Here is an 11,362-nt window from a genome sequence, read left to right as displayed (position 1 = left end):
GCCTTCTCAACTGTATAAAATAACTGAAGTGTATATTGACATTCTCACACTTTGCAATGTCCATTAAGGCTCAGGCATGGAACTCAACGCTGCAAAGTGCAGCAACTATTTTTATGTCGGCATTGTGCTTGATTTTGTTGTTTTAAGAGCTGGCAATTCAACAGCCAATAGTAACAAAACTAATGAATCTTGGAAAATAAGAAATAAACAGAGCAACGTCAGATAATTTTCTGATCCTCATGTTTTAGATTTAGTGCACTCCCATCGTCACCACCCCTCTCAAAGAGACATGTTTTGGTGAACTTTGTTTGTATGCTGGTTACAAGAATTGCGTAAACAAGAGATTTCATCACCAAGAAACCTCCTCCTGAAAGAATGAAGATACTCATGTAATTTTGAATTAACAGGTTTAGTTTCTCTGTACATGGGTAGCACTGTAACAATGAAATTAAATGAAGCCTTACTTTTCATCTGAATTAAAACAGAAATAAGTATATCAAAGCAGTTATTTACATTTCACCCGAAGTTAAAATTAAATGATGAAAAATGTTGACGAACTTCACTCATTCCCATTTGAAGATATCCCTCTCATTTTAAAAACATCAACATCTAACAACCATCTATTGTTTCACCTTTTATGTATCCACAAACTTGTAACTCTCAGCACATTGTTCTCATACAAAACAGCAATTAAACCATTCATTTTATAAAAGTGAAATGTTTTGAGAATTGCAGACAATTTATTACAAAATCCATAATGACACATTGGACTTTCTCATTTAACAAATTAAGAATGGTTTCCTGGTTTGAATACCTGAAGCTCGACTCGCTTTAACATTTCTAACCAAACAAATATTTTGGGGGAAATATTTTTTTTAAAAACACACACTTTCTCCCCAATTTTATTTGAAGAACTAGCAAAAGTAAACAACAGTACTTTTAAAATTCAACAAATTAAACAACAACTTTTCATTTTGCCTCAATTTTAGCACTTGGTCAAGAATCTTCAAAGCTTAAATTTATGAACCAGGAAACAAATCAACAATTTAAGATCATAAAAGAAATCGAAAAATGACCCAAGAGCAGCATATGTTGAAAATCACCAGCTGAAATTTTGGAAGGATTTTAATCCATAAAATGTAATGACTTTCGCCAGCTGAACTACTGTTTAAATGATGCCAAATCGGGTTCCCCACGTTTAGGAATTATCAGCTCACATTCAATTTCCATAAAGGTGAACTCAACAAACACTTGCCACACTGCACACAAGGCTCTTGAATTCACCAGAATCTGCACAGATGAGACACTGACAAAAACATGAAAACTCCTTCCAGGTTTTACATGATATTCATCTAGAGGTATTTAATATTTATATTTCCATGCTTATTAACGAATTTAGATCTATTTACATGTTGTGCTTTGAGTAGGGTGGTGTAAAGGAGCAATACATCTTTAATGAACAAAAATCTGTTGTTTGTTCTTACGAATAAGCGCTCAAAGTTGTGCATGGACACCGCCTTGAGACAAACTATGAACTTGACACACACATCAAAATAGTATTAAGGAATTTTAAAAATGGGAAAATTTGGGAGATTAAAAGGAATTTTTGTTTTTTTTAAATACTGCAAGTCTGAAATACAAATTGTTGGTTTTGTAAATACAGTAGGTGGAAGGGGGGAAAAGTACAGGATTATATGCTTTCTACAGAACTCAAATGAATATTCTTCACCAGAAATATTAACCAGCCTTTTCCTTGATTAAACACGAAATCAAGAGTTTCAGAAAAGACATGTCTCAGGAACACACTTACCCTCACTGTCTGTTACAACAGGACAACCGCGACAACCCAATGTGGCCAACACACTGTCCAAACATCGCCAATATCAATCGCTTGTGAATATTCTAAAATCAACCCGAAATTCCCTTTCTGCCTCCGATCATTGCGCTCCCTTAGAGTGAACCTCCGTCGTTTGTGAAGCGCCAAATTCCTGTTGGGAGCGAGTTTGTTTTCGACTAATTTTCCAGTCACAATCAGACGAGGTAGAACATCACTGCCCTGCACCACCACCACGTGTCAGACAAATATTTTAAAAGTTTGCACCTCGTGTTTCAGAAAACAGTTTTCCGTGGCTGTATCGAACATGCACGCGATCGCGCAGTAACGTTATCACAATGTCAACCGCTGGCAGAACCTCTGTTACTGAGTTACTGGCTCAGTCAAAACTTTTTTTTTGTAGTTAGGAGACAGACACATTCACATATGCTACAAATCCACTCACTCCACACAAGTCACAGTACTGTCTAGACTGCAGAAAATATGAGTCAAAGACTTCATCCTCCTGTATAAATCTGATTGTTTACTCTGAGCTGCTGACAGTCAATAGCAAATAATTTGCCCACTTAAAGAGGCAAGCTGCAACTAAAGGTTCACAATCTAGGAAATAATTTTCTCTCGAGCCTCATGTCGCCTACAACTGATAAATGCTTAATAATCTCATGAAAAGTTTAACACATCCAATCTTCGAGACCCAAGATATCCCTACATAAGGTTGTCTCAATATCAGAATTTTACTCCTCTTATGCAGGAAGTTCAACAGTTAGTTCTGTTGTCACTTAACTTTGATCAAACAACTCCACCATTCTTAATTTGAGATTTATTTTGAAAGGGAGGGAGGGTAAGAATAATAAAATTAGTTTTAAGAAACTGGGCTGGGGTTAAGAAAGTTTGCCAGCCATTTGGGAGCATTGGAGTGTTTGCTCAAGACTGTCTGGGCAAGCTGAATCATTAGCCTGGGTCCTCACTGGGTCATTTAACCGACAAGTGTACAGGAGATGGAGGTTTAGCTATAGATTCAGGTTGTGCAAGCCCTGGAATTGAATCAAATGCAAACAGATTACAAGGCCGTTCAACATTTGTTCCCACTAGATTCTTTCCCCGAGTGTCGGGCAGAACGCTTCTGAGCAATGCAGTCCGGGAATTTCTAATGTGACATTGGCATTGCATTGAGGAACAGAAATACCAACACGGTGATTTTCTACAACAGTCCCACTTGCTAACAGTCACAGGTTCCAGAATTCTGTATGAAGACTCTGATGTGTGCTGAAATCAGTAGACTATAGAACAAATCATCGTTAATACACGGAGGTCCCAACACTCTCCTGGTGCAATTCCTTTAATTACTCCGACACATCTGTAGCATACCAGTTCTGTTCCCCCCAAATGTTATACAAGTTCAAATAGTTTCTCCAGACACAGATTTAGAGGGCAAAGTCTAAACTTGTATGACTGGGCATTTTTTTGTTGCTCCAAATTACAATACCAACACTTAAAGGTGAAATTTTCTCTCCCTCAAAATGGGCCACAATCAAAACTCTAAAACTAGTTTGCTTTGTTTGATCAAGAGATTAGTTTTAGGGGTTTTTTTTAAAAAACAAGTATCTTTCTTTCTGGAGCTGATTAAGGAGCCATTACCAGAACTAGCCATAGGCTGAGCTCTGCACACCGAATTATATAACTCAGAAGGAGGCCATTCAGCTCATGTGGTTATGCTGGCTCTTTGAAAAATGTATCCAATTAATCCCACTCTCCTGTTCTTCCATGTGGTCCTCCAAACTTTCCCTCTTCTACATTTATAAACATAAATTGCCTGGCAACACCAGACATTGAAGCCCCTTACACATTAAAAAACTGGAACTTCGAATTATTTAAATCAAGAGAGTAGAGACTGAAAGCAAGTCTGTCATTTCTTTCCCACCCACCAACATCTTAACTGGTCCTTCAATGCAGCTTGGAGAAGAAATTAAAACAACAGAAAATAAAATAAAACATAAAATTTGTATTCTGGAACAGAATTTATAGTTTGGGTTTGATGATTTTATAACCCGTTTTATTTTATTAATTGGACAACAACTTTCGATTCGACTAACTAACAAAAAATACAGCCAGAGGAAAGGCATCTGGAAACTGCTGTGTGACCTTCCTTCTCTGTGATCACAGCCAAAGAAACACAAGTCATTAGATTCTCATAGAGACTCAACCTCAGGTCAAACAAGGTCTTTATACCGACATCCCAAGCATGTTCCTCTCCAGCAGTTTGATTGCCTCAGCTTCTGGGTTTTGTTTTTTAAAAAAAGGAGCGAAAACGTTCCTAAATCAGATTTTTATTTTTGTTGCACACCTGCTCATACACAAACTACTATGTAATGTGTGACACCACAGAGTACAACACCAGGGACCTGAAATTGTTTTCTGATTTAAAGGAGAACTATCAAAAAGTACATTAATACAATTTCAATCCTTAAATTAGGGTGAACAAATTTGTCAACCCATCTTCGCCTGATTTTTCGGGACAATATAATTCTCTTGCAAAAGGGACTCCACCAACAAGCGATGTGCAAAATGCACCAAATCTAAAAAAAAATTTCTCTGCAAATCAATCGCCATAATTGCCTAAACCTGCACTGCTTGACTGCTGTTTCGTTAGTTACCTTCAAAAATAAAACTAACCAAGGTTTGTACACCCTTATGTCCTTTCTCACAATGTTGAACTGTTCCCATCAAAAAAAAGACTCATTTCTCAGTCACTGTCACATGAAAGAAAATCTAACACAAAACATTCAATTTCTACAGCATCAACCACCCCACCATCACCCAATGGACAATGGCCAAAATGGCCCCTCAGATCTCAAATAGAACAACACAGTGGTGTGAAAATGCTGCTTTTCTGTATGAAATGGGAAATCAGGTACAGGGAGGAATGATGCACCTGAGATCTAACTGGAGATTACTGTTGGAAGAGTATAGCTAGACTTCACTTGATCTTTAAAAGAATCTTTGGTTTTACACTGTGACAGAAGTCACTGTGACAGCCACACACATTTTCTAACAAAAAACAAGAAAACTCCCTTTTCAAGAACAGGGGAAACTATTTTACCAGTTGGTTCTGAATTTTCATTTCCTTACTTAAAGCACACATTTTCTATACTTTATCCCGTGCAAAATAAGGGATAAATTTCAAAGAGTGCAGCAAGGATACCAAGATATAATCTAAGGAGCTACATACTCCATTACTACGAGTGTCTTTAAAAAGACATTTTCGATTTAACTTTTCAACGTGGAGTTAGTCCATCTTGCACTCTACCAAAGTGGGCAATGACGGACATTCTCTGTACATCATTAGTTCAGCAGATCTTTTGCACTAACTGCACCATTTTCATTTGTCCAAAACGCACTGACGTATTTTTGTGCAACAAAAGACCTTACGTGACAGGTGACCACAACTCGTGTCAACAATTCTGACGAAAAGCATATTTTTAAAAAATAGTGGGAGTTGTTTTTCGTTGGAGGGGGGCCATTACAGATGCTTCAAGGTCTCCACAAGTCAGCAGCTGAACAAGTTTATCAGCTACAATTAAAGAAGAAAAGGTTTCTTCCAGCACAAAAAAATGGGTTTTATTATATAGGATTGTCAGCACTTTGTGCTCCCCAGTACTCCACTCCCACTATAACAAAAGATAAAACAGGAGAACAGGATTGACAGTAATTCACATTTCAAACCCAATATTTGCAGCACTTTGAAATAAAATCATTCTCTCATATCCATTGTTTGGAATGACCAGCACCTAAAGCCTGGTGTCTTTTTATAAAATCAGCGAGTTAAAGGAACTTACACCTAAGAAATGCAATGGGGAAAAATATTAATTTTATTGATACGAGTCCACCCCCTCAAATCTCCTCAGAAGTACACTACAAGGCAGGAGAGGGTGGTGCAGGGGCATGGATTAAAAACTCAAAGAAACAATTAAGCAAAGTAATAGGACTCAACAAGTACAACAGACAATAAAAGCTTTCTTAACCCTACTCCACCAATAACAACATCCCAAGAAGAGCAGCCTCTGTAAAGGCAATTAATCCAATGTGTCCCAAAACTGACACACACAAAGCATGCGTGCACTGCACTTTTGCACGTTAGTTTTCAAGTTTCAAAAATTAATCTGCCACACATCAGAATACATATGTCAGTTGATAGATGGTACGAAACACACACAAATTGACACTCAGATCACCATTAAATAAAGACAAACATCTTATCAGGTGTAGACTGTAAACATGGCTGCCGACACCACCAATCATTGGGTTTTAAACTCTATATCTTTTTCAAAATATGATAATTGCATTTCTGATAACAATGTTTAGAAAATAATGTAATAATACATTTCACTACAACACTGCTGAACACTCTCCTCCAACAAATCGCCATCTCAGCTTCCCTTGTCATTGTTCTAATTAACACACTTAAGTTTTCTTTTGGAATGTTTTGTTGTGATACATTTATGCTTTCTATATTGTTATATTTAATTACCCAGAGCAGTCCATAAATCCCTCAAATAATCAAAGACCTTACACTAGTGTCAGAAATATGAAGACAACAACTTTCTTTTGTGCCAAACTTTTCAAGTTCAAAGCACCATGTGCCACACAAAGTATTATGTAAATGACACAAGTTTTGATTTAAATCGAGTTTCAATAGTTCCTTCACATTATTTGCACTTTAGTTTTGATTATATAGGAAAACAGAAATTTCTATAAAAGGAAAGCAAATAAATGAGATTTGTTTTTTTATGGAAGGAGGGAAAATGGGGGAGATCTTCTAACATGCAGTCAGAAATAAGTAACATTTAATTCATAACCTTTGATATTAATTACCTAACCTTGAAGAAAGCAAATCTAGTAGACAAATTAATGAGACACAAAGTTAGCTTCAGATCACTGCTCTGAGAAAGAGCAGAGTTTCTATAAATTGCACAACAGGAAACACTCCAAAAATGAAAGTCCAACCGATTATTGACTATTGCAAAAAGGGTTTTTTTTCTGAGATGCCAAAATATAATTTCCTTCAATTGTTTTCCTCTTACTTTTATGAGCATCTTAATTCAAAGAGCTTTCTAAAATGTGATAAAAGATTTCATTCACTCTTGTATGCTGGCATTAATAATGCTTACGTGGGTGCAGTTTATTGCAAATTTAATATGGGTTATTTCTGCATATTCAGACACAGATTTTTAGAAAGTCACATTAAACCAGGCAATACTGACAACATAAATCTACAAAAGTCTGAAGGAATATCTGCACAGTTGTGCCCTCAATACTGACAACATAAATCTAAAAGTCTGAAGAAAAATTGTGCCCTCACATGGGAGGGGGTAAACACACACACACAACACAAATAGAGGATTTTTCTTTGAAAATCATTGATTGTGAAGTCTTACCTCTGCTTTTTGGAGACAGAGTAGTCGACTTCGATCACCTTGCCGTGAAGTTCCACTTTGCCTGAGCAAAGGAAAAGCATGACTAAATTTTATTTTTTTTTAAATTAAATAGAAGGAAAGAAGTGATGAAGGGTGGCATGTTGGGCACAGTGGGACCTGGGTTTGATTCCCGGCTTGGGTCACTGTCTGCATGGAGTTTGCACATTCTCCCCGTGCCTGCCTGGGTTTCCCCCGGTGCTCCGGTTTCCTCCCACAGTCCGAAAGACGTGCTGGTTAGGTACATTGGCCGTGGTAAATTGCCCCTCAGCGTAACTGAACATGCGCCAGAGTGTGGCAAATAGAGGGTTTTCCCAGTAACTTCATTGCAGCGTTATTGTAAGCCTACTTGTGACACTAATAAATAAAAACTTTTCAAAAGTGGGGGACTGAGACTGACACATCCCCATGTAACTAATTCAATGTTGCCAATTCAATTGTATCAAGTTGCCCCCTCCCACGTGCTCTGCCTCTTCCAACTTGTGGCAGGACAAGTGAGATGGGCAAAAAAAAGAGAGATAGTGGGGCTTTAAAAGAAGCCAAATAAATATTCCTCCCTTGGATTTTCCCCCCTCTTGCCAGGGGTTGGAATCAAATCATTAAAGGGCCATTTATTAATATTTATAGGAGAGTGCAACTCGTGTGTTAAAGGAACACACGCAAAACAAAACAAGCAATAAAAAAAAGCGGCGCCAAAGAAGGGGGTGGGGGGGTGAAGAAAGAGGGAGAGAGAAAGAGATTTTTTTTTTTGATTCACAAAATGAAGGACGGAGCCGCCATGCTTCTCACCACCTCCCACCCCGCTTTTTTAAACAGCATGGAGGGAGAGGGGGGGGGAGAGAGAGAGACAGGGCCGCCTCACATCTTCACTCAGGGGGGGGGGGAAGCAGCCCTCAGTCTTTTTACCTCAGCTTCAGGGGGGGGAAATAAATGTGACCCACTCTCTCTCCCCTCTTTCTAAATAATCCCCCCCTCCCCAGCCAGGCAACACCCCTCACCATCGTCCCCCCCCCCCCCCTCTTTAAGGCTGAGGGAGAAGGGGGGGCTATAAATAAAAGCCCCCCACTGTGAAGTGAAAGTTGTGTTTGAATGGTTTGAGAAGGTTCCAGCATGTTTAATGTGTGTGTAGATATTATGGCCTGGCGCAGTTCAGATGCAACTCAACTAGCCCTCTCCTCCCCTCCTCCCTCCCCCATCTCCCCCCCCCCTCGCCACCTCTTTACAGACACTTTGCTCCCCACCCCCGGCCCCTAGAGACAGGACACCTCGTAAAATGATGGGCACCCACCCGGGGAAGAGGGGCGCGGGCTTTTCCGGGGCTGAGCTCAGCCAGCGGTCCATGAATAAAATCAGACAAAAAAAATCAGGGAAAAAATAACGAGAGAGAGAGAGAGAGTGAGTGTGTGTGTGGGACAGGGATGGGGGCTGTGCTCTGGGCTCTGCCCTGTCACTGTGTGAAGTTAGGGGAAAGACACAAGGGTAGGCATTTAATCTCAACCCAACCCCTTCCCCCACCCCCTCCCCCTTTCTATTCCCAATTTCCTTCTCCTTCCCCCAAAAAAAAATTAAAGGGAAATTATCCCTGAATGGAGCAGTTGGTGTTTTATTTATTTTTTAATTTGAGTTGAATGGCGATTCTCACACCTTGAGGTCTCAAAGTGGAAAGAAAAAGCTCAAAGACTCAAAACTGTCCCAACATGAAACCCATATGGGTGACTTGTCCCCCCCTCCTCCTCCTCCTCCTCCCTTCTTCCTTACCCCCCCCAAAATCCCATCCATCCACACCCCCCTCTTCCTCCTCGGGGAGGACAAGAGATTTAAGAAGAGGAACCCTCCCACCCCACAAAACTCAAGCTAAAGAGAAAGATCCCACAGCCAACTTCTCCTGCTTACCGGACAATGTCTCGATGACTTTGATAGCCGCATTCTCGTTGGGGCAATCCACGAAGGCATAGCCGGATTTGAGGAGAATTTGCCCGATTGAAAGCTTCCTCTCCCCAAAGAGTTGCTGGATGTCGGCGGCTGTTACAGTCGAGCTCAGATTGCCAATATACAACTTATTCATGGTCTCACCACCCCCCCTACCCCCTCCCTCTCTCTCTCTCTCTCCCTCTCTCCCACTCTTCTCTCTCTCTCACACACACGAATTACCAACAACAACAACAAAAATGATGGTTATAAATTGAAACAAGAGCTAAATCCTTTGACTCACCTCCCCCCACCCCCCAGGAAATAAAAAGAGATTTAATTTTTTTTTTAAACACATACATTTACACACAACAACATGCAACTCTGTCCTCCTTCCTACCTCCTCCTCCCCCCCAAAAAAAAACAACTGAACACTTCTACCACCCAAGACAAAAGCTAAGCCAGTCCGACTCAAAGTGTCGCTACGACGCTCCTCTCGCTTTAAGCGCCGCCTCTAAATAAAATCAGACTTAAAAATATCAGAGAAAAAAAATTGGAGCCCACGTGGTGTTTTGTGAAGACACCAGGGGATGGAAATCTGAGGTTGTGTGTATGGGGATTTTTTTTAGGATATCTGCTAGAGAGGTCTTGATCTCTCTCTCTCTCCCCTCCCACCGATTGCAAACTCAACCCCGGACCATCTAAACTAGGAAGTGGCACAGGAGCACTGAGTGGGAAATGCTTAGAGTGAGTGAGAGAGAGAGAGAGAGGGAGGAAATGTTGGTTCGCTAACATGAAGGGGAGTGGACTGTCCTTGGTTCAAATCAGTTCTCGTGTGTGGACTCTCAACAGATTTTGGGGCATGTGAATAGGAAGGGAGAGCATCTCTGCATGACCACCTACCCTTGGCCTTCATTCAAACTGGCCACAAAACCATGGAGACTGCAGTCAGATAAAGGAAAAATACTGTGGGTGCTGGAATCTGAAACCAAAACAAAAAATGCTGGAAAATCTCAGCAGGTCTGACAGCATCTGTGGAGAGAAAATAGAAGAGCCAATGTTTCTAGTCAGGATGACTCATGCAGTCAGATAAAGGAAAAATACTGCAGGTGCTAGAATCTGAAACCGAAACAGAAAATGCTGGAAAATCTCAGCAGGTCTGACAGCGTCTGTGGAGGGAGAATTTGAGCTCTTGTCAAAAAGTCATCCAGACTCGAAACGTTTGCTCTATTCTCTCTCCACAGATGCTGCCTGACCTGCTGAGATTTTCCAGCATTTTCTATTTTTTGTTTCAGATTCTAGGATCTACATTATTTTGCTCTTGATCAAAAAATGGCCTCCTCGGCAACCTCAAATCATTTGCCTCTCCTCATTTTCTTTCAGCTTTGCCTCCATAGGTTCAAATGAAATAGCCTTTCGCCGCCCCGGGAATATCCGAACAGAGAACTTGGAATATAGTCTCCTGTTTGTAACTCAGGAAGGAAAGCGACCAGATGTGCGCAGCAAGATCCCACTTGTAGCCTGAGATCAATAAATAATTACAATTGCTCCAGTTGATCTCTGGTTCTCTCCCTCCACATACACTGCCAGGCCTGCTGAGTAGTTCCAGTGTTTTCATGTCTGTTTTAGTGATTTTGGTTGAGGGGTGAATATCAATTGGCTAGCACACCAAGATGAACTCCCCTGCTCTTCTTTCAACAGTGCCAGTTCAGTTGGCGGCACACTCACCTTGGTTTGCCAGTTCAATCCCACTCCAGGACATGAGTGTAAAAATCGTTGCTGGCACTCCAATGCAGCGCTGAGGCAGTGCTGCACTGTCAGAGGAAGCATCTTTCCAATAAGAGGATAAACCAAGGTCCTTCTCTTTCCTTGCAGATGGACATAAAAGATCCCATGACACTGTTCTGACGAAGGCTGGGAAGATATCATAGGATAATGCAGTGCAGAAGAGGCCCTTTGGCCCATTGGCTCTGCACCGACACGCGAGAAACACCTGACCCCCCACCTAATCCTATCTGCCAGCGCTTGGTCCATATTTGAAAGTGATGATGTGTCAAGTGCTCATCCAGGTACTTTTTAAAGAATGTGAGTCAACCCACCTCCACCACCCTCCCAGGCAGCGCATTCCAGACTGTCACCACCCTCTGGG

General features: G+C 40.7%; 1 protein-coding gene across 1 annotated transcript; it reads right to left on the bottom strand.

Annotated features, from left to right (window-relative positions):
• Positions 1–7,231: 7,231 nt before the first annotated feature.
• On the bottom strand, positions 7,232–9,386 carry LOC144504086 (insulin-like growth factor 2 mRNA-binding protein 2). The gene is made up of 2 exons (XM_078229254.1): positions 9,199–9,386; positions 7,232–7,330 (listed from the first exon to the last, which is right to left on the bottom strand). The coding sequence occupies exons 1-2, from the start codon at positions 9,368–9,370 to the stop codon at positions 7,266–7,268; spliced, it is 237 nt and encodes a 78-aa protein (XP_078085380.1). The 5' UTR covers positions 9,371–9,386; the 3' UTR covers positions 7,232–7,265.
• Between the last annotated feature and the right edge of the window lie 1,976 nt (positions 9,387–11,362).

Source organism: Mustelus asterias, chromosome 14 (assembly GCF_964213995.1).
Source record: "Mustelus asterias chromosome 14, sMusAst1.hap1.1, whole genome shotgun sequence".
Classification (NCBI taxonomy): Eukaryota; Metazoa; Chordata; class Chondrichthyes; order Carcharhiniformes; family Triakidae; genus Mustelus; species Mustelus asterias.
Note: the sequence above shows the minus strand (reverse complement) of the source record. Positions and strands in the feature narration are given on the sequence as shown.

What these genes read in the sequence shown, in the direction of transcription:
- LOC144504086 (XM_078229254.1), bottom strand. Translation starts at nt 9,370, where the DNA reads ATGAATAAGTTGTATATTGGCAATCTGAGCTCGACTGTAACAGCCGCC. An exon ending in AGTCATCGAGACATTGTCCG is followed by an intron (nt 7,331 to 9,198) that starts GTAAGCAGGAGA and finishes TCCTTTGCTCAG; the next exon opens with GCAAAGTGGAACTTCACGGC.